The sequence below is a fragment of the Zonotrichia leucophrys genome, chromosome 14 (genome assembly GCF_028769735.1).
Source record: "Zonotrichia leucophrys gambelii isolate GWCS_2022_RI chromosome 14, RI_Zleu_2.0, whole genome shotgun sequence".
Lineage (NCBI taxonomy): Eukaryota > Metazoa > Chordata > Aves > Passeriformes > Passerellidae > Zonotrichia > Zonotrichia leucophrys.
In genome coordinates this window covers 14,034,018-14,055,677 of record NC_088184.1, presented here as the reverse complement: position 1 = coordinate 14,055,677, position 21,660 = coordinate 14,034,018, and the positions used below count along the sequence as shown (strand labels likewise).

General features: G+C 45.2%; 1 protein-coding gene across 4 annotated transcripts in view; it reads left to right on the top strand.

Annotated features, from left to right (window-relative positions):
* The window catches only part of TOM1L2 (target of myb1 like 2 membrane trafficking protein), a 56,293-nt gene that overhangs the window by 29,160 nt on the left and 5,473 nt on the right, over positions 1–21,660 (top strand). Inside the window, exons 8-15 of one of the 4 annotated variants that reach the window (XM_064726239.1) lie at positions 1,149–1,282; positions 3,807–3,855; positions 4,786–4,909; positions 5,709–5,826; positions 8,081–8,156; positions 11,219–11,284; positions 18,763–18,822; positions 21,336–21,372. In XM_064726239.1, coding sequence (XP_064582309.1) covers positions 1,149–1,282; positions 3,807–3,855; positions 4,786–4,909; positions 5,709–5,826; positions 8,081–8,156; positions 11,219–11,284; positions 18,763–18,822; positions 21,336–21,372 — 664 coding nt within the window. The remainder of the gene's footprint in view (positions 1–1,148; positions 1,283–3,806; positions 3,856–4,785; positions 4,910–5,708; positions 5,827–8,080; positions 8,157–11,218; positions 11,285–18,762; positions 18,823–21,335; positions 21,373–21,660) is intronic. The other 3 variants (XM_064726241.1, XM_064726240.1, XM_064726242.1) reach the window with 3 other exon arrangements.

Genomic DNA, 21,660 nt, shown 5'->3' with positions numbered 1-21,660 from the left:
TCACAATCTGCTTCCAAAGTGATGGGATCAAAACTGACATTGGAGAACACATTCCTCAAGCTGTTAAGGCAGCTGGATTGCACTAGGTGAAATTTATCCAGAGCTTAGGATGTCAGACCATGCAAGGAAAACAAACACATTTTTGCTTTCATCCTGAAGGTTGTGTACCAACAAGTCATCCTTGTTTAGTGCTGAATTTTTGCTGTGAAGTGGAGCTGGGAGGAGTGGAAGATGACAGAGGGACATGCTTTAGCTGGAATGTGTCAGTGCTTATTGAAGTAAAACCGTTGGCCTGATCAGAGGCACCCTGCCATACGTCGTGTTTCTTCTTGCTGTTCTCCTCAGCAGACCAGTTTGACCTTTGGTCTTGAGGCCTTTCAGGACTACAGAATTCTGCTAAGCATTTGGTGATGGAGGAGATGTCCTGGAAGCATGAGAAGTCCTGGTCTAGGCAAACTGAAATCTAGATTTCTTGATGACAGGCTTTTAAAATAAATGCCCTCCCTCTGCATTCCTTAAAATGTTCTTCTGAAACTCCCCATTGCCTTTGAGCAGTCTCTTGTCAGTGCACTTGCTCAGTGGAAGGGAACATTTCTGTGTGTCTCAGTGCTGGAGGGTGTGTGAAACACTCACCTTTTCATTCTCCTGCCCCTTGATTTGTCTTTACCCTCATGTTCTCTGAAGCTGGTAAGTTCTCATCCTAGCACACACACACTATTTGTGGTAGCCCTGATGAGCCTTTTTTCCCCCACATGTTCCATCTTACACATCATTTAGTTTTTAAGGATGATACTGCCAGAAAGAGCAGATTGAATTTTCCTGGAAAGCTCTCTTCTGGGAAGGTGTTGTATTAACATGTTTTATTCTTAAAACAGATGACTAAAATACAGATATTTATTTTCTGAAGTACTCAGAGTTAAAGAAGAATCAGGAAGTTGAATTGTGAATAGGCTCTCAAGGTTTTATGCCAGCATCTCTTGAAGGGCGTTTGATTAGATGTGCTTTTGGGTGACATTTAATCATGCAAAGATAAACTTGTCTTAGTGTTTCTCACTTGGGGGATATGTTTGGCTGTGAACAGAGCTCAACTAAATCTACTTATTGCTTGTTGCTTATCAGACTGTGTGTGCACAATGCATTCCTCCTAGGAGCTGAACCGAACCTGCAGAGCCATGCAGCAGAGAATTGTGGAGCTTATCTCACGAGTGTCCAATGAAGAAGTCACAGAGGAGCTGCTGCACGTGAATGATGATTTAAATAACGTCTTCCTCCGATATGAAAGGTGGGGCATCTCTCCCAGCAACCAGTTACATTCATTCAGGGTTTTCACATAAGAATAAAATAGGTCAGTTGGTGAAATTGGGCCTTCTGGGCCAAGGGTCTAACATGACACAGAGAACCAAACCACAGGAACCATTTACACAGTGTTTTTATAGCCTTTTATGGTAACATTCCTGTTTCAGTCGATTCTTTTAATACTATGATTTTTTTTTTTTTTTGTGCTATGCATAGAATTTTTGTAGGGCATATCCATGAAATGCAAGGCAACCTTGTGAAAACGCTCGAGTCTGCGAGTCCCTGTTGTGCAGGGCTGTACAGGTGTAGGGACTTGGGACCAAAAATAGCTCAGCCACAGTCACTAGTTCCCCTGCTAGCCCAGGCTCTGCACAAATCTCTGTGCTGCTTCCTTGCTTAGGGAGGCTCCCATGAGCTCTCTCTGCCCTCTGATCTCTGAGCTCTCCAGTCCCAGTGCTGGTGCAAGGGGAGCTGCCTGAGGTGGGCGGGAGCATTGAGCATGCAAAGGGTTTGTTCTAAAGCAACACTTAAAATCTTGAAAAACAAAAAAAGCCTGTCTGTGCAGAGCTAATGTTTCGAAGAGCTGGTGTGCAGGAATGATCCCCAGGGACAGGACTTGGGGCACAGGACTTTGGACATGTCAGACAAAGGCGCTGTCAGGCACATCTGCTGCAGGAGGTGACACGTGATGCCGCAGTCTTGGGAAAGTTTAATCTTCCCCTTAATGACAGGCCTGGGGAGCGAGGCACCAAAGAGTACCCTTTGTTCCTTGCTCTTAGCACAGGGCTTTGTTTCTCAAGCCTTTAAAAATAAATTAGACTCTAGATCTGTGAATTTGTGCTGTCACGGCAAAGGCTGCAAAGACGACTCTGTGCCCTCGATTTTGCCTTTGATTTCGTCGTTCAGAGGAGATGGGGCAAACTTTGAAACAAACGCTGGCTTTTTGTGTGAAATGGTGTGTGTTTCATGCACAAGCAGGGTTCTACAAGTGGCAGAGTGTAACTATCACTGAGGTTTAGTCTGGTCACCCTTAATATTTTTTCTATTTCCCCCCCATCTGCGACTTTGCTGACTGTGACTGATGTGTTTGTAGTCATTATTCATGAAAAGGGAGCTGAGTGATGTTAGCAAGCCATTTGTGGTGGAATAGCTGCACTGGTCTGAGCATTCAATAAATTCCAGTTCCTCCTCTGCTATTCCAAAAGCTCCCCATCCATCATGCTGATTTCTAGCACAGGGACCAAGCTCTGTTAGTGACTCAAGCAGGAGCTCTGGCCTTTGCTGTGAAGCCTTGGGATGTAAATGAACAGAAGCCTTTTGGTGAGAAATGAGGTGGGAGGTGTCTTAGGTTTCCAGCAAAGGGAGTTGGATTTCCAGTAATAGCAAACACCCACAGTTTCCTAAAATTGAAATTTGGGCCTGAATTTGGTTTTGCTGCCTTTTAAGTCTGTATTTTCCTCTGTTACATTAAGAAAACATTTTAGTTTGCGTGACATTCCCTGTTGTATTTTGTCCATCTGGGAGAAAACCCGTAGGATTATATGAATATTATGGGCTTTTTGCTGGAAAGAGAGACTGCTTTTGAAACTACTTTGAAAAATTCAAACCTCCAAGAAATCATGGTGCTTTTCCATGGTGAGGGAGGAGATCAGCCTGGCCTCAGACAGACCATGGGAGCAGGCAGTTCCCCTGCTGTTTTGAGTTCACAGAATCACAGAATGGTTTGGGTTGGAAGGGACCTCAAAACTCATCTAATCCCACCCGCTGCCATGGGTGAGGACACCTTCCACTAGACCAGGTTGCTCAAAGCTCCATCCACCCTGGCCTTGAAGGCTTTCATAAAAGGTGGGTTTAGGTTTGTGGCCCCAGATGCAGAGAGTAAAGAAGAGATCAGAGCTTGACTAACCCGACATCTTCTCCTTAGAAGTACAAAGGTTTTATCCAACATCATTACTTTTCCTTGTTGGAAAGTACCAACCTATTTGAGCATAGGCTGTGACCATCTTTGAGTTGTCTCAGGATGTTTTAAGCAGGGAATCTGCTGCCCATTGTCCCTCGTGCCACACACACATGGCTCCTCATTTACATTATTGCAGCAAGAGGGAGCTGGTAAGTGGGAGTGAGCCGAGCTGCAGTGCTTGGCTTGTGGAGCTGTGAGCATCAATCTTGCTGCAGTTCCTCCTGTCCCTTGGCTCACACAGCAGTCTGTCACAAAGCACTTAATGATTAAAAAAACCCCCCAAACCAAAGGACAAATCCTGCAGTGGTTTACAAGCATGTTTGTGCTGCAAGATCAGATTAGTCAACTTAAAATCCACCTTTGCCAAGAGTGCAACTTCTCAGCAATCCTCCCTTTGTCTTGGCTTGGAGTTAAAGCTTTCAGGCTTCCCTTTGGAGCCAGAGAAAACTAAGTTCAGTGGCAAGGATGTCATGGCTTGGTTATAAACTCATGTTTTTTATTATTAATGGTGGCTTTGATAATCTGTGTTGTGTTTTTTTTCCCTGAACAGATTTGAACGATACAGATCGGGACGCTCAACACAGAACGCCAGCAATGGAGTAAGTACTCACTCCTTTGATTCTCTCGTGCCAGCTGTGGTACTATCAGTAGCACCATAACTTACTCCTTTGTTTCTCTAATACCAGCTGCAGTGCTACCAGTAGTATCACACCTCACTCCTTTGATTCTCTAATACCACCTGTAGTACTATCAGTAGTATCTGCCTGCCCTGCCCTGTGTCCTGCCTGTACTGGCTAATGGTGGATGCCAGGAAAAGTAAGAATGTGGCAAATCCCAAGGGACAACTTTTAGCTCAGGAAGTCACTTCACAGTAAAACATCTCTGTGTTTACAATCCTTGATGGATTTTCATTCCTCTATTAACTTTTTTGATTGCTTTTGAGTCTGTGTGGACTTTAGGAGTTCACAATGTCCTTAAGCAGTAAGATCCACAGTTTCACTATACATTTTTACATATTTATTTTGCATTTATATATAACAAATATTTTGTTTACATTTGATCAAGTCACTTAATGATTTTTGTTTGCTTCACCTAATTTTTCTTCACTGTGTCTTACAATGCCACTGTTCAGGTTAATTTTCTTCCTGCCATTCATAATTTTAAGAACCACTCTTATCTCCTATTTAAGCAGCCCTTTTCCAAGCTGAAGAGTTCTAATTATTCTTTAAATGAAAATTCTTTTGTAGTTGTTTTATAGTGTTCAAGGTCTGAGTTCATGATGAATCTGTACTTCTATTATGTTTTCTCTTCTGCATTCATAACTATTTCCTCTGTTTACTGTGCTTTACCACTTCTGCAGTGTGATGCAAACTTCAGCAAAGACTCTGTATTGACACTTGAGTCACAACAAAGAAGTTTTGTTTCTGAAAACAGTTTATACATAATGTGGAAAATTGTAATGTTTAATGTTGTACTGCAAGAAGAAATTTCTGGCATTTGTAACTTCTGTGTTTCTTGTGTCCTGACAGGTACTGAATGAGGTGACAGAAGATAATTTAATAGATTTGGGTCCTGGCTCTCCAGCTGTGGTGAGCCCAATGGTTGGGAACTCAGCACCTCCATCTTCACTTTCTTCACAGCTTGCAGGGCTTGGTGAGTGCCTGATATGGATCAAGCTCTCCTCTACCTATTAATGTTGCCATGTGGCCTCCAAAAGGTTTGGGTATTTTGCTCACAGGGGGATTAGAAGGCATTCCCACTCTCTTGCACTGTGGCAATCTGCAATTGAGAACCAGCCTGGCACAGAGGGAGGGATTTATTAAGCAGAGAGAGGGGAGACTGATGGAGAGGGTGCAGGTTGTTGTTCATGGCAGAACTTGTACTACTACTTCTGTTTCTGCTTAGTTATAGTTGTCTGGGAAATCAACCTGGTGATGTTCTTGATTCCCCTTCTACAAATAATATTTGAAACCTTTGGGTGAAAGATTTTATGAAACTCTTAGGTGGTTTGCATTAAATCAAACCAAAGATTGTGTGGTTGGATCACTGGGTTTGACTGAAGGTTCTCCACCTCTTTCAGCACTGCACCAATACCATATCCCTTTGTTTGAAAGTGTTGCTTTCACAATCAGAAACTGAGAGAAAACATTGTGGAGAAAACTACTGTCCATGCCCAAAATTTTGGGCTGTGTTAGTGACCACTAAATATCTCAGTTATTGGCAGCAGGTTCACACCAATTCCCAAATGCTGGCTTCTTGATGAGGAGCATTTATGGAGTGCTGCTTCCAGGATGAATTAGATAATCTCTACATTTTTCTTTTAAGAACACCTGATTAGCATCCTCCAACCTTTCCTGAACAAAACTGTCCTCAGTGCTGCAGCTGTTAATGATGATGGTGTTTGCTCATGGTTTGTTATTTCACTGGTTCACTATTTTTTCTCCTCTTGCAGACTTGGGCACAAACAGTGTCAGTGGCACACTCAGCTCCCTCCAGCACAGTAATCCTCGTGATGACTTTGACATGTTTGCACAGACAAGAGGCAGCTCTTTGGCTGAGCAGAGAAAGAAGTAAGTTGGAGTTTGTCTTCAGCACCGAGTCATGGCACTGCTGTTTTCTAAGGGCATAAGTATGAAACTTCTTGACTTCAGACTGAAAAAGTAATTTTGGTGTATGTTTTTGTGCTTTTAATCCAATCCCTGTCCTTTTGGTTGTTATTTACATGAGCAAGTTATAAAGTTCTTGCTGCTGGACAGAGCAGACTGGCTGGGTACTGACTTAGTTAATGAGCTCACTGGAAACTTGGAAATGTGCTTTCCTGTACTTCTGCCTTCTCCTAAGGCTTGTCATCCCATCCACCCATGTTTGAGATACAGGAGCAGAAGGGTCCTTCACCTGAAGGTCATGGATGTGCTTTGGTGGCTGAATTACTGTCACCAAAGGCTTGGAAACAGAATTACCATCCAGTTAACTCTCCTTTTGGCCCCAGTCAGACTCTCACAGGCTGTCAAGGCAGTGTAGCTTGCTTGGCTTCATGCTACCCTTAATTTGTTTATATGCATAGGGCTTGCATCTCTAGAGCTGCAAATCTGGCACTTTCAAGGGCATTTAACAGGTCAAATTATTTTAATGTAAAATAAATCTATGCACTTATTAAGAAATCCTTTGATCCCTGTCAAGTGATATTCAATAAAAGACACACTCAGGTATTTTTCTTCCATATATTATTTCTTGCCTCCTGGCTTCAGACATTAGAGGAAGCAGTCAGACCATCATCAATATCTTGTCTCAAGCTAAGAAATGCTGTTAAATAGTTTATCAAAAATTTAGAAAACTTGAGCCTACAAATTTATTGGGCTCTTTTATTTGCAGTTATCAATATAGCTATTGGTACTGCCTCAGCTGTGGTATCAGAAGAAATTCTGTCATATAGAGGGATAAGCCACCACTGGAGATTTTGGGCTGGGAGCCTTAATGTACAGTTAGAAAGCAGAGGCATTGCAGGAGAGATCTAATCAAGGTCCCTCTGTCTCTTGTGCTAAATGAAGCACAAAACTACTCTTCCCACCCGTACCTAATGGAACAAGGAGCACAGATCATCCGTGATTTCACAAGGGAGGATTGCTCTGCCTTCCCTGGGTTGTGCACTGTATAAACAGAGCAGCAGGGAGGAGGAGAGGCATGAGTGTGACTTGCTGTGGTGTGTAGGTGACAGCTCTGGGTGTGAGAGCTCTGGGTGCTGTCACAGCTTGGGAGAAGCCAGCAGGAGGAGGAGAGAGGGCTCCCCCTGCTCAGCAGCCCCTCCCAGGAGCAGATTTATGGGCACGTGTTTGTGTCTGCTGCAGCTCATGGTTCACCACTGTGCTCTGGGAGATGCTGCTGCTGCTGCCTCTGTCACCTGACTGCTGCCTGTCCCTTTTGCATTGCAATTTAAGAAGCTTTTAACAGCTCTGTAAATAGTGCATTTCTTTGTCTGCTTCACTGCAGTTGCTTCATTTCATCTCTCTTTGAGTCTCGCTCTGCCTCCCCCCGATGCACACGGCAAGGTCAGGCTCCAGATGTCATCTCCAAGTCTTTGTTAAACATAATCTGCAATCAGGCCTCTTTTCACAGTCTCCCACTTGCTCCTGGACATTCTTAGGGTGCCTCGTGACCTGTTTCCCTGCCTTTCACAATGCTGATCTTACTCTCTTTGCTTCAAGGTGCTTTCCAAAACTGATGGGTGGCCTTTGTACAGAGCAAGCTCCTCTTCTTGGGGTACACACAGTACCCTCCAAATCTTGTTAAGAAAAAGAATGTGCTTTTGGTTTCCAGGAGAGTAAATCAGGGTATCCAGGGGTATCCAGAGTATTGTTCTCCCATGAGCAAAGGCTGGGAGAATTGGGATTGTTCAGCCTGGAAAAGAGAAGGGATTGGGGTGACCTAATTCAAATACCTGAAGGGAGCCTAAAGAAAGATGAGCAGAGATTATTTACAAGGGTCTGAAGTGACAGGACAAAGGGGAATGGCTTCAAACTAAGAGAGTTTAAATTGAATATTGGGAAGAAATTCTTCCTTGTGAGGGTGTTGAAGCACTGACACAAGTTGCCCAGAGAAGAAATGGTCTAATGTAGATGCTGCCCCATCCCTAGAAGTGTCCAAGACCAGATTGGACAGAGCTTGGAGCAACCTGGGATGGTGGAAGGTGTCCCTGCCCATGGCAGGGGTGGAATGAGAGGATCTTTTAACATCCCTTCCAACCCAGGCCTTCCTATGATTCCATGATTGCTGATGGGTGATTGCTGGAGTTTCTTGCTAGGTCTGTGGTTTGTTCTTCTCTTCCAGCGTGACGTACGAGGACCCACAGGCTGTCAAAGGACTGGCATCTGCCCTGGATGTCCGGAAACAGAACACAGGAGGGGTAGGTCACAGCTCTGAGTTTTGTTATCCACGTGGAATCCGAGCTGGAGGTGGCTGCTTTGACTGAGCTTCTCATTCTGTATTCCAGCAACGTGGTAGTAATGGCTATTTTGAATTGATATCTGGGAGCAAGTGCTGTCTCAGTAATGATCTCTAAAGGGATGCTGCACTTCAGTCTAAAAGACTTCAGAATCACAGTGGGTAAATTCTCCTGTGTCCTTGCAGCTTGTCTGGGGAGTCCAGCTCTTTGCCTGGAATCACTGCTGAGGAGAATTAAGTGGGGAATATCCTGTGAACACTGATGTGCATTGGCTTGGTTTGTTTTGCTTTATGAAAGTCTTAATCTCCTAGACTTTGCTTCAAGTGCATGGATACACAAGTTACAGGGAGAGAAATGATGCAGACATTTAATGCTTCACATTCCTTGCCATAACTGCCCTTGCTTGCAGCCTGTTCTGTCTGCCCAGGGCAGGCTCTTGCTCTCTTGTGTGGGCAGAAGAGCCCCATGTGCTGTCACCTCACAGCAGCTGACACTTCAAACACGGGTGAGAGAGCTTGGGCAGCTTTGTCTGCATCCCTCGCTGAAGGCAGAAGTGAAGGAGCTTTCAGATCATCCCCCAACCCCTTTCCACCACCCTGCTTTTAAAAACTCTGCTGCTCTTTTGTACACAGCTGTGTGTGAGGTTTTAGAGGACAGAGCCAGAGCCTTTTCCAGTCCAATTTTGGGCTGTGCTGACCACTAGGGAGCACGGCAGAGCCAGCATAGCATGGGAGAGCCAATGCCGTGTGCACATGCCTCTCACCGGGGAGATTTGCCTCCCCATGCCTTGGCTGATCCCACCCTGGTTCTTTCATGAAGTGGGAGTGCTCTGGGCAGCTGGCATGCCTGGCAGCTTGTGCTCCAAGCCAGGGGGAATTTGTGCTGGGAGCCAGCTGGGGTCAGATCACAGCTGCCTGCCTGCCCAGTCCATCACTCAGTGGGAGCAGGGCCTCAGCTCTCACAGAGCATCCCCCACCCCACAAACCTGCCTGCTTCTTCCTGCCCCTGTCCTCCTGCAGGAAGGGCAATTTATAACCAGGTCAGCCCCATGGCCAGCTGGAGCTCAGCCCCACAAAATCTCATGGCAGCAGTACTGAGGGAAAAGGGGAAGCATGAGGAGGCAGAAATATTCCTTCACAGGAATTCCTGAATCCAGTGTGACATCCCAAGCCTCCAGGATCACTGAGCTGTTATTGGCAGGACCTGGGGAAGGATTTGAGATCCTGCTCTTTGTTCCTGGCTAACCAAATGCAAGGGCCTTGCATTTAGCTGGTCAAGGGGGCTGTATCCCCCAGTGGCCTCAGGGTCATGTCTTTATTTATTAACACTTCTCTTCCCAGCCAGTTCTGCTTTAGGCACCAGCACAACATGTCATTCACACCAGCAGAGCTGCTGCTCTGCCCCAAGTGCTGTCAGTTCAAAGGGCTGTGGCTAAGCTCATCTGAGGGTCAAAGTTTTTTGGGGTAAATGCCTTTTGGGTTGTGGAACTTGGGGCTATGAGATGTCGAGACTTTCAGCCTCTTTTCAAAGGTCCTGGAGACTGTAACGTGTAATCAGAAGAGCTTGTTTTGAAATGCAGTTGCTCTGTAATTGGTAAACACTTTTTCTCAACTGTTGTGAGGCTTGTGGGTGTCTCTTCTTAAAGGAAATAAAAATTAAACTCTCCTAAAGTTACCAGCCCCAGCATGTGGAGCAAAAAACTGGCAGTGCTCAGTAAACGAAAACCCAGGCTTTAATTTGGGTAGAGCTAATTTAAGAACAGCTCTGGGGAGGAGCCAAAAGCTTTGCAACACATTCTTCACACACATCTCGTTCCAGCACAGTTGTCCAGTGGCAGAATTCAGCACATCCGACGTTTCTAATGCAGTCATTCTCAGAATGGTCTGCAGAGACAGGGCTGATCACGTGGCATTAGCTGTCTTTTAATGTGATTTAGCAGCTGGAAACAAGATGAGCTAAAAATACACTGTTTTCTTAATATTGCTTTTCCATGTTGGGAATTGCTTTTGTTGCCACTGAGTTGTTGCATGATCACAACCGGGAGGAGAGGTGTCCAAGAAACAATTCTCTGCTGTTACACAGAGAGTAGATGAAATTGGAATGATTTCCCCTTATTTTTTTCCCCTCATAAAATGAGACATAAAAGATTGCAGCTGATTCTCCATTACCTGTGTTAATGGGGCCAGGGAGGTGTCTGGGTGGATGTACATAACACACCAATGGCTCTCTGCTGAGCTCACCCAGGTCTGGGCTGGAGCCACTGCACTCTGCTGAGCCCAGGCAAGCCCCTCCAGAGCTGGAGATGACTCTGCATCCCCTGGCTCAGGGAGGAGGTGCTGAAGGACACAGAAGCATCTCAGAGTGTTGGTGGTGCTGTGCCATGCAGTCTGCAGCCTGCTCAGGGGAGCTGGATGCATCAGCAGTCCTTTCACCTCTGTGCTTTTCAAGAGGGGCAGTTTGAAAGGCTGCCAGGACACTGCAGCAAACTGCCCTGACTTCTCTCCACTCAACACCATTGCAGAGGTGCTGTGCTGTCTGTGTGGGGCACAGTCTGTCTGCTGAGGTCAAGGACATGAGCAGGGGGTGCTGCAAGCCATGGCCTCATAAACAAGGGGGACTCCACAGACTGTCACACAAGAGTTTCCAGGGCAGTCTCACTGCCTGCAGCACCTTGAACAGCCTCACTTTTCCTTCTTCTAAGAAGATGACAAACATCAGCCTCACTACTAGCCAGTGATTGGTTTGTTTTATCATTATTATTTTTATTTTTAAGGACATCATGGAGGGAGTGCTAAAACGCTGTGAACTGTCTGTAGGAAGTGCAGAATTCTGGGTGAGGTCTGTCCCCTTATGGACAGAGCTGACAGGCAGAGGGGGACACAGCTGCTGCCAGAAGCTACTGTAGGCAACTCTGTGTGTGTTTGTGTGTGTCTGTGTCTGTGAAGTTTTTAACTGTTTTATTACTTTATCACGGGTTGTTGCTGTGGTTTCTCTCTTTATGGACCTTTCTGTTCTCAACACAGAGGAGAGGTAAAGGTGGGAACTCAGACATGGAGCCCATAGACAAGTGGCTAATTACACAAGGAATGGTGAGGACTTCACCAGTGAATTCCTCCTGCCCACCCCAGTCCCTGACCTAGAATAACCATCCTCCATTCACCTCTCGTCCTGCCCTGTTGAACCGCTTCAAATCGGACAGTACAAGGAGTTCATTTCCCACCTGCATCATTACCTGGGGCAAAGGGAAACATTTGCACCAATTTCTGGTTTATACAGCACAAAGACCTGTAAATAACTGAATCATTTGTAGGATCCCATGTCACCTTCAGAAGAGGCCTGGGGATCCAATTGGTTCCTTCTACTGTCTTGATTTATTTATGCAGTATCCACTTTTCGAGGGATAAACACAAGTCTCATGGATCTTATTCATAAAGAGGACATTGCTATCTGTCTGTAAAGCAGCTTTTTCTGGTAGTGCTTAGCTTCATGGTCTGGAGTAAACATAGGGAAGTTGTAGGATCATATTGAATTGAACTGAGTAATGTAGGGATCATTCTTTATGCAAGGAAGAGAATGGGAGAACTGCTGCCCAGATTGGCATCTTCAACCCCACTGGCATTAGGAATCAGACTCCAAAAGGTACAATAGTGTTTCTGGCTTTAAGGATTTAATTCCTATGTCTGGTGATGCCAGTGCCTTGATAAAATCAGGCTTCTGAAGATCACTGAACCTGTGCACATTCTGACCTTGTCTGAAGTTGTCCTTCATCAATGTGCTTGCAGAGAGAAGTTCAAAGCTTGCTTTAGGTGCAGAAGCCAGAGGAAAGGAAAAATACCCTCAGCTGTGCCTTAAAGCCAAGTTCTGAGACCAATTTTTTTGGACCATGTAATCCATCATTTTAAGTGTTTGAGATTAGTACCAATAATGTGACCTAACTGTAGAAAATCCTCCTGAGACAGTCCTGGCTGCAGCTGAGTTCAGAAAAGTGCAGGGAGAATTCCCTTTGTTCTGGGGTGTGCTGGCAGGGCAGCATGTGGGGCTGGGCACCAGGAACAGAAATTCTCACTCCAGGGAGAGCCCTGAATGCCCCAGACTGGGCTGCCCAGTGCTTAAAAAAGAGAAACATCCCAGAAAGGTTAAAGTTTAGAAAACCCAGAGTGTGCAGTATCTACTCTGTGAAACACTTGCATTTATTCTTCTGGATTTAGGGCTAATCCAGATTATTTCTCAGGGCCAGCTTGGGAGTTTGGCAGAATTTTGCACGGCTGGTGCACACACAGTGATGGGACAGGTGCTGTCTCTGCCTGCCCAAAAGCAGCTCCATGGCTGCTCACACACGTGGATAAACCCACTGTGGGTACCTGTCCCTGGGAGCCAGAGTGTCATTTTGGTGCTGTCACACACCCAGAGCTCACAAGGTGAGGGTGAAAAGCTGTAAAATGAGCACCAGTATCAGCTGTGCCTCTGATGCTGTTGGCTGTGGCTCACAGGGGCTCTCGCTGTTCAGTGGCTCTGTTGCAGCCAGGGGTGTGCTGTGCCACTGTGAGATGTTCATCCATAATGAATAATCCAGTGATTGAGTTAGTTCTTCTTCTTTGCCTTTCCACTGTTTACAAGAGCTGGGGAGCATGAAATCAGCACCCCTGCTGTTCACACCACTCACACCAGTGCTTTATTAAAAAAGCAAACAGCATATTCCTTCATTGGCTTGTGGTTATTCAGTCTGGAAAAAGGATACTGCAGCATTCATGGAGGCATATGGATCTGGGGAGGGAAGGGGGCCTGGCTGTCAACCAGTCCCTGCTCTTACAAACCTGCCACCTTGTTTGTATGCTAAATACGAGAGAGAAATACCTAAAATAAAACCAAACTAATCATTAACTCCGTTTCTCTCTTAACTGGCTGTAGTTCTTAACAGTGTTTATTAATATGACCTGTAGCATTTACAATGCCAGTGGATAACTAGAATGCCAGGTATGAACTTGTTGTTCCCCCTCTGTGGGTACTTTTTGTACTTTGGTGAGGAAAGGGGTGAGCTGACACTGCTGTTCCCTGAGCCTGTGCAACCTGAGACCACTCAGAAGGAATTCTCCACCTGCCAGAGTGGTTCTCACATCCCTCACGACCTGACATTGTTCTCTACAAGCTGTGATACATTTCAGCTTTGGGCTGAGTCCTTCCCACTCCATTTCTCTGCATCCCAGTTCACCACACACCTTTGCAGTCTCTGGCTCTCCTCTCCCAGTGAATTTGGCAGTGTTGTTCTTGTTTCCAGTTAACCTGTGGCTCAGTTCTGCCATCAAGATGATGCCAGAACCATGGAGACAGACATAAGCCACACTTTTCTCCATCTCAGCTCTACCTACAAAACTAAAATAGACAAAATTATATTGGCAGAAAATGTTTCTGGTTTTTGTATGGCTGAGGGATGGGAGGTGAGCTGTTCAGTGGCAGATCTGGGTTTTGTAGGTCTCACACAGGAGTCCATATCAGCAGCAATCAGGCACAGACTTTACCACAGAGCCACATTTAGGTGGTCTCAGTTCCCTTCTCATGAGATTGGACAGAGATTTGCATTCATATATTCCTTTCTTAGAATAATCTCTCACCCCACTCACATACCAAATGGGTTATTTGTTATGAAAGGGAGAAGTGGGTGTTGCTTAAGCCACACCATGTTAGGACATTAATTGGGACAGCGGCAGGGGAGGGATGAAACTGAACCAGAATTCACAGAAAGTGATAGGAACACCACTCAGCATTCTGTCTTGACTGGCAGCAGCATGCCTGGCTAGAGAGGAGAGCCCTCTTTGTAGGGAAGATAGGTGAGTGAAGATTAAATGAAACCTCTGTTAATTAGTAACCAAGTGGGATGCCGCTATGTGCCTTCAAGAGAGAGATAGGATCTGAGATGTGGAAATGACTTGGGTAACAAGAGACTGTTGAATGACATCATCTTCTTGGAGACTGAAGTGCTTGAATTGTGGATAATCCCAAAACCAGGCACGTGAAGATCTCATTTCTCCCATGTGGTGGGACCCCTCTCGCTGTTGAAGGCAAGCAGGAGCCTCCAAACACCACAGGGGTCTCCTTGGGCAGCCCTGGTGTTTGCAGAGCTCTGTGCAGGGACAGCCCAAGCCCTGGTGGCAGTGGCAGTGGTGGTGGCACTGCCTGGACACTCCTGTCACATGCAGATGGGCTGTTGTTGTACAGCTGTGCAGCTGGGCACAGCCTGGGGACACGCTGCAGCCCAGCTCCTGCCCTGCAATGTGCAGACACACTCAGGAGTAACCAAGGAGTTCATTTAATCCTTGCACATAAAGCCAAGCGTGGTGTAATATTGAGGCCAAGCCACTATTTCAAGATGACAACAGCTTTAAATAGATGGTAAGGCTGTAGTAGTAAGCTGGAGTAGCCTGCTAGTGTGCTCCTAGTGCTGCTGTAGGAATGCCAGACCTTTACTACTGCTAACCAGCGAGGGGGAGTGAGTAGCAACTAACCAAGAACTGGTGTCAGCTTTGTTAAACATCTAGAAAGAAGTGGAATTAACTAAGCTATTACAAGGCGGTAGTCTAGCAACAATTAGCATAAACCTTGTTAAACATTTTAAGAACATTAATGAGCTCACCTAGAGACCTGAATTGTCATTTCATACCTGCTTCTTTTCCAGTGGGATCATTTTTAATAGAAATAAAATGTGATAATAATAACCTTAAACTGTCTTTTTAAGGGTAGAATATTGGATTTTATGACTTCTGAGGAAAAATATTGGCAATACTCTTTGGCTTTTGATTGCTAGTGAGAACATCAACACAATCTAGCTTAGATAAGGAGGAACTTGAATTCCAGGTTCCTATGGGTTTTGTAGGATTGAGCACTCACTTTTGTTCTCCCAGCCCTCCTTTTCCATTTCTCTTTCAGGACTGTTGAGATGATCCCATTTGTAGGATTTTCCAAAGACTAAATAAAAAAGGAATTTAAACAATCAGACCGGCTTTTAATTAGAGCCAGTTACTTGAAGTACCCAAAAATATTTTGTGACTTAATTTCCATTTACTGTAAGTATAGACTTTAAAAAAAAAAAATCACAATATCTTTATACAAACAGCTCTTGCAGCCTGCACTATCTGGGGAGCTCTCTTGCCAAGACTGAAAGCTTCACTAGACCATGCAAGTTTGCATAATCAAAATATCAACAAGGCAGTGTCCCATTCCAGAGTTCTTTCCATGTAGTCTGTGGCTGCCACTGCTGCTTGTTCCCAGAAACTGTTGTCTTTTTTTAATGTGTAAACTAGTTATTTTATTTTAACATTGCCTCTGTTGTGATTTAGGGGTTAGTTACAACAAAATTCCCCTGCACATTTTTGAGTTTAGGGCTTCTGAAAGGGGAAGACTTGCCAAGTACCCAACTGAATGGCAAAAACCTGAGCTTCTCTGTACATTCTCTTCTCAGTTTAAAATGAAAAATAAATGTTACAATGTTATCATTAAAATAATTTAAAACTTCCAGTTGCTCTTTGAGAGTTTCCTCCCTCTTTATTCTTGAACAAATTAAACCTGACACATGTAACCCATGTTTTATGAGGAGATGGGGCTCAGAGTCTTAGGAAGGTAAACTGGAAGTTTGTGCATGGAAGGAGCAATGGATAGGAGCCCTCAGCACTTCTGTGGGTGTGCTGGGAGACAGGGAAAGCTTTTTGAAAGGTCAGTGCTGAATAGCAAACGGCTGACACACTCAGATGTTTATCTTACAGCTTTGTCTGCTTCTCTGCAAGAAGTGCTCTTGCACTTCTGAGGGCTTTGTTTGTTTGTTATAAGTAGCTCTAGCTGAAAGTAGAATTCCTTTTTTTGCTTTTTTCAATTTCCATTTTTAAAAATTCTTACGAAACACCACAGCACAAACTCTTGTGCTGCTGAGCTGTTCTTTGAGGACTTCTGCAAATTGAAGAGTCCTGTGATTCTCAGGAATTCAGCACTTGATCAGTCATCTGTCATGTTTTGAGGATAATCAAGATTTGAGCTGCTGTTCCTTCTAATACAGGGGCAGTGTACTGCCACACTTTTTAGAACAGCTGCTCTTATATTAATAAAAATCCTGGAATGGTTTGGGTTGGGAAAAAGGATAATCTTATTCCAGCCCTCTGCCATGGGCAGGGACACCTTCCACTATCCCAGGGTGCTCCAAGCCCCATCCAGCCTGGCCTGGAACAGTCCCAGGGATGGAGCAGCCACAGCTTCTCTGGCAACCTGTGCCAGGGCCTCCCTACCCTCACAGGGAATAATCTCTTCTAATATCTAATCCAAATCCACCCTTTTTCAGCTTAAAGCCATTCCTCCTTGTCCTGTCACTGCAGGGCTTCATCCAAAATCCCCCTCCAGCTCTTTTGGAGTCCTGTGTTTCTGTAAATTTTATTCACAGAAAAGGAAGAATAAGCCAGTTTTTTCCCTTCCATGCACATGTTCTTATCCTTAGAGAAACAAAATCACCTTTCTGAGCTGCAACCCAAGCAACAGCTCAGAGGCTGCACCTTCCACAGGGTTAAGCAACACAAGAGAGAGGCAGCAGTGCAACATCTGCAGTAGGTTTTAGGTTGCTGTAGGATGAATAAAATCAGTACTTTATATCTCTGAAGCCAGTATTTTATAAAGCTAAATGTTAAACCAAGAAGACAGTTTTACAAGATGCAGCTTGTCCTTGGGAAGGAATGTGTTGGAAGGTGCTTAGAGCTCTTCCCTTGTGAGTGGCCAGCTGTGATAGTGTTGTGTGTGCATGATTCAGGAAATCAGAAAGGGACAGTTGTCCTAAATCTGGCCCATTCCAGAGGAAACTGCAGGAATTTATTTTCTGTTTGGGTTTTTTATGAATTCACTGGAAGCAAAGTGACACCTTGTACCTCTGACCCTGGGGACTGACTTTGTCCAGCAACTTGTCAAGTCAGAGCCCAGCCACCTTCCTGGTGCTGCTCTTTGAGGGAGATGCTTTGGCTTGAGTTCTGCATTTCCAGTTCTTGGACACAACTAACCCACTTTGGCACATCTCACCTCAAGCAAGGGCTTAACTGGCCTCCTCAGTACAAAGGGCCACTTGATTCTGTGCAAAAATTCCTGAGGAGCTTTGCTAAACAGCCTCAGCCTGTGTGATCCAGCATCTGTCCATCTTCCCCTGCTAGAAATGCCTGAGAAAACTCCATCTCCCAGGAAATTAATCTGCAGAGCCTCTTCCAGCTTTTCATATTGAATCACAGAGTCATAAGGTTGGAAAAGACCTCCAAGACCATCAGGTCCAACCATTAACCCACCACTGCCAAGGCCACAACTAAACCATGTCCTAACCACATCCACAAGGTTTTTTATCACTCCTAGTGTAGGATTCCTGTGAGAGGTTTCAGGCAAAGCTGTGGGGAACCTCTGACACCTTTTCTGCCTAGGAGAGTCCCTCTAGCAGTGCCAGGTCTCCTCCCTGCTCAGCTGCCATGCCCTGGCCTGGAACTCACATGTCTGACATTGTTTTCCAACTATTTCTCAGGTTGTCCTTACCAGATCTATTGTGGTGTTTTCCTGTTTACCTCGGCAGGCCTCTGCTGTATTTAAGCAGTGTAGTTAAGTCAGGAAATTCTACACCTAATACTCAGTAATTTCCCTTTGCTGACCCAGTTACCCTCAGCACTGTGTGACATCGCTGCCCTTCAGCTGCCTCTGTGCTGCCTGGTGTAATCACACTGGTACCATGAGCAGTTCCACTGCAGGAGCAGAGGCAAACCTTCCATGCCTGAGTGTTAAACTATCCCTGGAGCCTGAGCTGCTCTGGAGAGCCCTGCTGCAGCTCTGGGGCTGTGCTCTCCTCCTCTGCCCCATCCTCTTCCTCACCTGAGACCCCACACTTTGCACTGGCACATGCTGGGCTCTGCCAAAGGTGTCACCTTTGGCTGAGGAGTGGGAACTGGGAGCTGGGACAGTTTTGCTTTAAACCCTTGTGCCAGGGCTTGCCAGGGCTTGGTGGTGTGGTGGGAGGAGGATCTGGGAGGAAGCATGACTGTACCTTGAGCTCTGACTTCTCCACCTGCACGGAAAACCAATTTGTTTTCATAGGAGTGTTGCCTGAAGACTTTGAGCCCCTCTTTTTTCTAACCCTTCACTGTGGCTAATACCCATTTTATAAAAACAAAAGGTGTAAATTTAACATTTCAAAACCTAACTGATATCCAGTATTCTACCCTTAAAAGCATTTCACGATCAAGATTAGAATCATCAGTCCACCTTGATGGTTTTAATATGTGGTCGAGAAGTTACTCATCTTACACTGGCATCCAGTCACGTCATTCCCCATAATCTTTCTCCTGTTTTTTTTAGCCTTGTTGTTCATAATTTCCTTTCCAAGTTGTTTCTTTATTTGAAATGCCATTTATATTTTGTTGCCTTCTTTTTTTTTTTTTTCCAGCACATCTTACATCTTTGTTTTTGTTTTGTTTTTAATCTTATTTCTGGCGTTTTCCATCGCTCTGTGGCCATGATTGTGGATGTGTTTTGGTTTTTGCCTGCCTTGCTGTTCTCTCGCTGCACTCCCTAGATCCCTGTTGCACAGTCCTCTGTCATGGATGACATTGAGGAGTGGCTCAGTACCGACTTGGTGAGACTCTTTATATTTTCATTTTTCACTTGCACGGGTAACTTTCAATGCATTGCTGAGTTCCTGGTACTTCTCATAGCAGGAAGCTGTGAAACTTCCCAAACAGAGAGTTTGGTTCCCTTTGAAGGGAATATCTAAGCAGGAGGAGTCAGGGTCGTGTTCAGCAATTCAATCAAAACACTTTTTTTCTGAACTGTTTTATTTTCCCTTCTCCATGTGAACATCACAGAACAGCATATGTTCCAGAAAATGTGGGATTCTGATCCTCAAATAGGGAAGCATTAAATATGGCCTGAATTTTTTTTAAAGTCCATGTTTAAAGCTTCATTATTTAGACAGGATCTAAGTTCATGCTTATGTTGAGGCATGCTTTTAAGAGATGCTGGATCAGGGCTTAGATTCCTTTCAAATCAAGATGTCTTTGTTAAACTGGCAGGCAATCTTGACATGTTTCATAATAGTAATAATAAAAATTTATAACAGTCTCTCTTCAGTGTTTATAACTTTCTCCTAAATGATTATTGTCTAGTAATTATTAAACAAACAAACAAAAAGCAGAACTAAAAGTAGCTTTGCCTTCACCCTGGAGTTTGTTTTGCTGTTCCAACACACATTTGGTTTAAGCAGGATAAACTAATACACATTTATTCTATTTTGGTTTTTTTCAGTGTAAGCACATGACTCAAATCAGCCAAGTGCATTTTGGGGGGTGGGTGGCGGGCTGTGTTCACACTGTTCTTTTCAACATGGTTTTAGTGAACTGCACTTGCACTCACCACATCCCCAAGGATCATCTCCTTCCATTCTCCCAGCTTGAGGCAGAAAACCCCCAACTCCTTAGGGTGTCCCCCAGCCCCCTGAGCTGCCTGCTCAGCTCCAGCTGGGAGCTGTGGGATTCAGCAGAGCTGCAGGCACGCTCTGGCACGTCAGCCTGTGCTCTGGCACTGGAGGAGCTGGCTCTACGGGAAGGAAGAAAATTCTGCAGCTCTCCCGAGGTGCCTGAAGTGCTGAAACAGATTCCAGGTTCAGTGTTTGATTCCAGGTTCAGTGTTTGATTTAGGCAGACTGACTGGCTGGCTCTGAAATGTCACTGGGTACCTACTGCTGCAGGTAGGTTTTGTCAGGCCTTGCTACAGGAGTCACTTTCAAATTTCATTACAAACTGGCCTCATTTTGTTAAAGAAATACAGTAAATGTAGCATGTCCACTCTGCTTAACCAATAAACTTTTGTCTTTGCCATTTAAATTAATTTAGAGGGAGAGGAGATCTGATGGAGAGATATGGAGGTAGCTCTGTGCATCAGTCATCCCCAGCACAGACTTGCTCAAAAGGAACAAAGCAGAGAAGTGTCCTGGAAATGCCTGAGCAAGCCTGGGGATGTCCCTGGGTCCCCATCCCAGCCTGTGTGTCCCCCCACAGCACAGAGATGCCTGTGAATATTTGGACTGGATTTTTGTTTTTCCCTCTGGGTCCCCTCCTCCTTGTTTTGTTAACAGCTCATTTCAATTCTCTGCTTCCCAGTTGAGGAAGCTGCAGGTTAGGTTAGATAATTGGTATTTCCTTACCCTTTTTTGGGGTACACTGGGACAAACAGCAGCTCTGCCTGTGAAGAGGCTGCTGTGTGAACCTTTGGAAGCTCAGTGCAGTAGGAAGCCAGGAGATGCTCAGGCTCTAAAATGTGAGGACAGCCAGTGTGTTCCCACTCCTGGCAGAGAAGCCAAGTATAGAAAATACCTTCCTTTTCAAAGCAGTTTCAACATGAGGTTTTCAACCAGTATTTTTACCCATCTTAAACATCCTGATAGATTGACAAGGATGCCTGTCCCTGGACTTTTAATTTTATTATTTGAAAAGCACATTGAAGTGCACAAACTGGTGGAAATGCAGTGACCCTGTGGCATTCCCAGCCTTTGATTCTGATGGACAAACACCAACTGCTGTCAGTATCCTTCATGCAGCTCACCCTGCTCTTGTCTTTGTGCAGCATGGGCACATGAAAGCTGCTATATTTTTGTATGAAGCCTAAAACGAACTCTCACAAGAGGAATGTTGACCCCAAACAATTTTGCACGTGTCCTTTGTCAGCTAAAAGGGCATTTTATTTGAAGACACAATGCAAACCACAGCTGACTTTTTAAAGGACTGTGTGACAGAAAAGATGCCATCTGGTACAGTGTGTGTGTGACTCACACAGCTCAGATTTGGACCAGAATTAGTGTCTGAAGGGGAAACAGCGCTGGACTGACATTCAGATCCAACAGGGAAAGCTTAGCTGTCCACCAGCAATCTTGAGAGGCACCTCAGTGCTCGCCCTCCTGCTCTGCAGCACAGTGAAATGTCAGTCCCCGCTGGCCTCTGAGGTGGGAGCCCTGTGATTTCCCCAGGTCACCCTGCTCCCATGGTTAATATGTGGAAACAAGTGGTGGAAACTGTCCAGTTGTATTAAAGGTGGAGGGGATGACAGGGAAGGGAGGCAGTGCCTGTGCTCATGTGCCTTTTTGTTCCATTGCAGAAAGGCAACGAACTGGAAGAGGGAGTGACCAGTGAAGGTAAGCAGAGATGCCCCTGGCTATGAGCCATTCCCAGGTTAGTGCTCAGACGGAATTTGCTTTGATCCCTGCTGAGGTGCTGCCTTCTCCCAGCCTGATGTTCCCCAGCAAATGCTTCCATGCTCAGAAAGGCGGGAGGAGAGCATTTCACAGCAAAAGGTTCCTATTTATGGTGTGGGGAGCCCTCCTGGCTGTAAGTGCTTCCCTGCCATCTTCCTTGGCTGTGCTCCGTGTTTGTGCCAGCAGGAATGTGTCCCCAAGCTGCTCAGCCCTTTGGAATGATGTTTC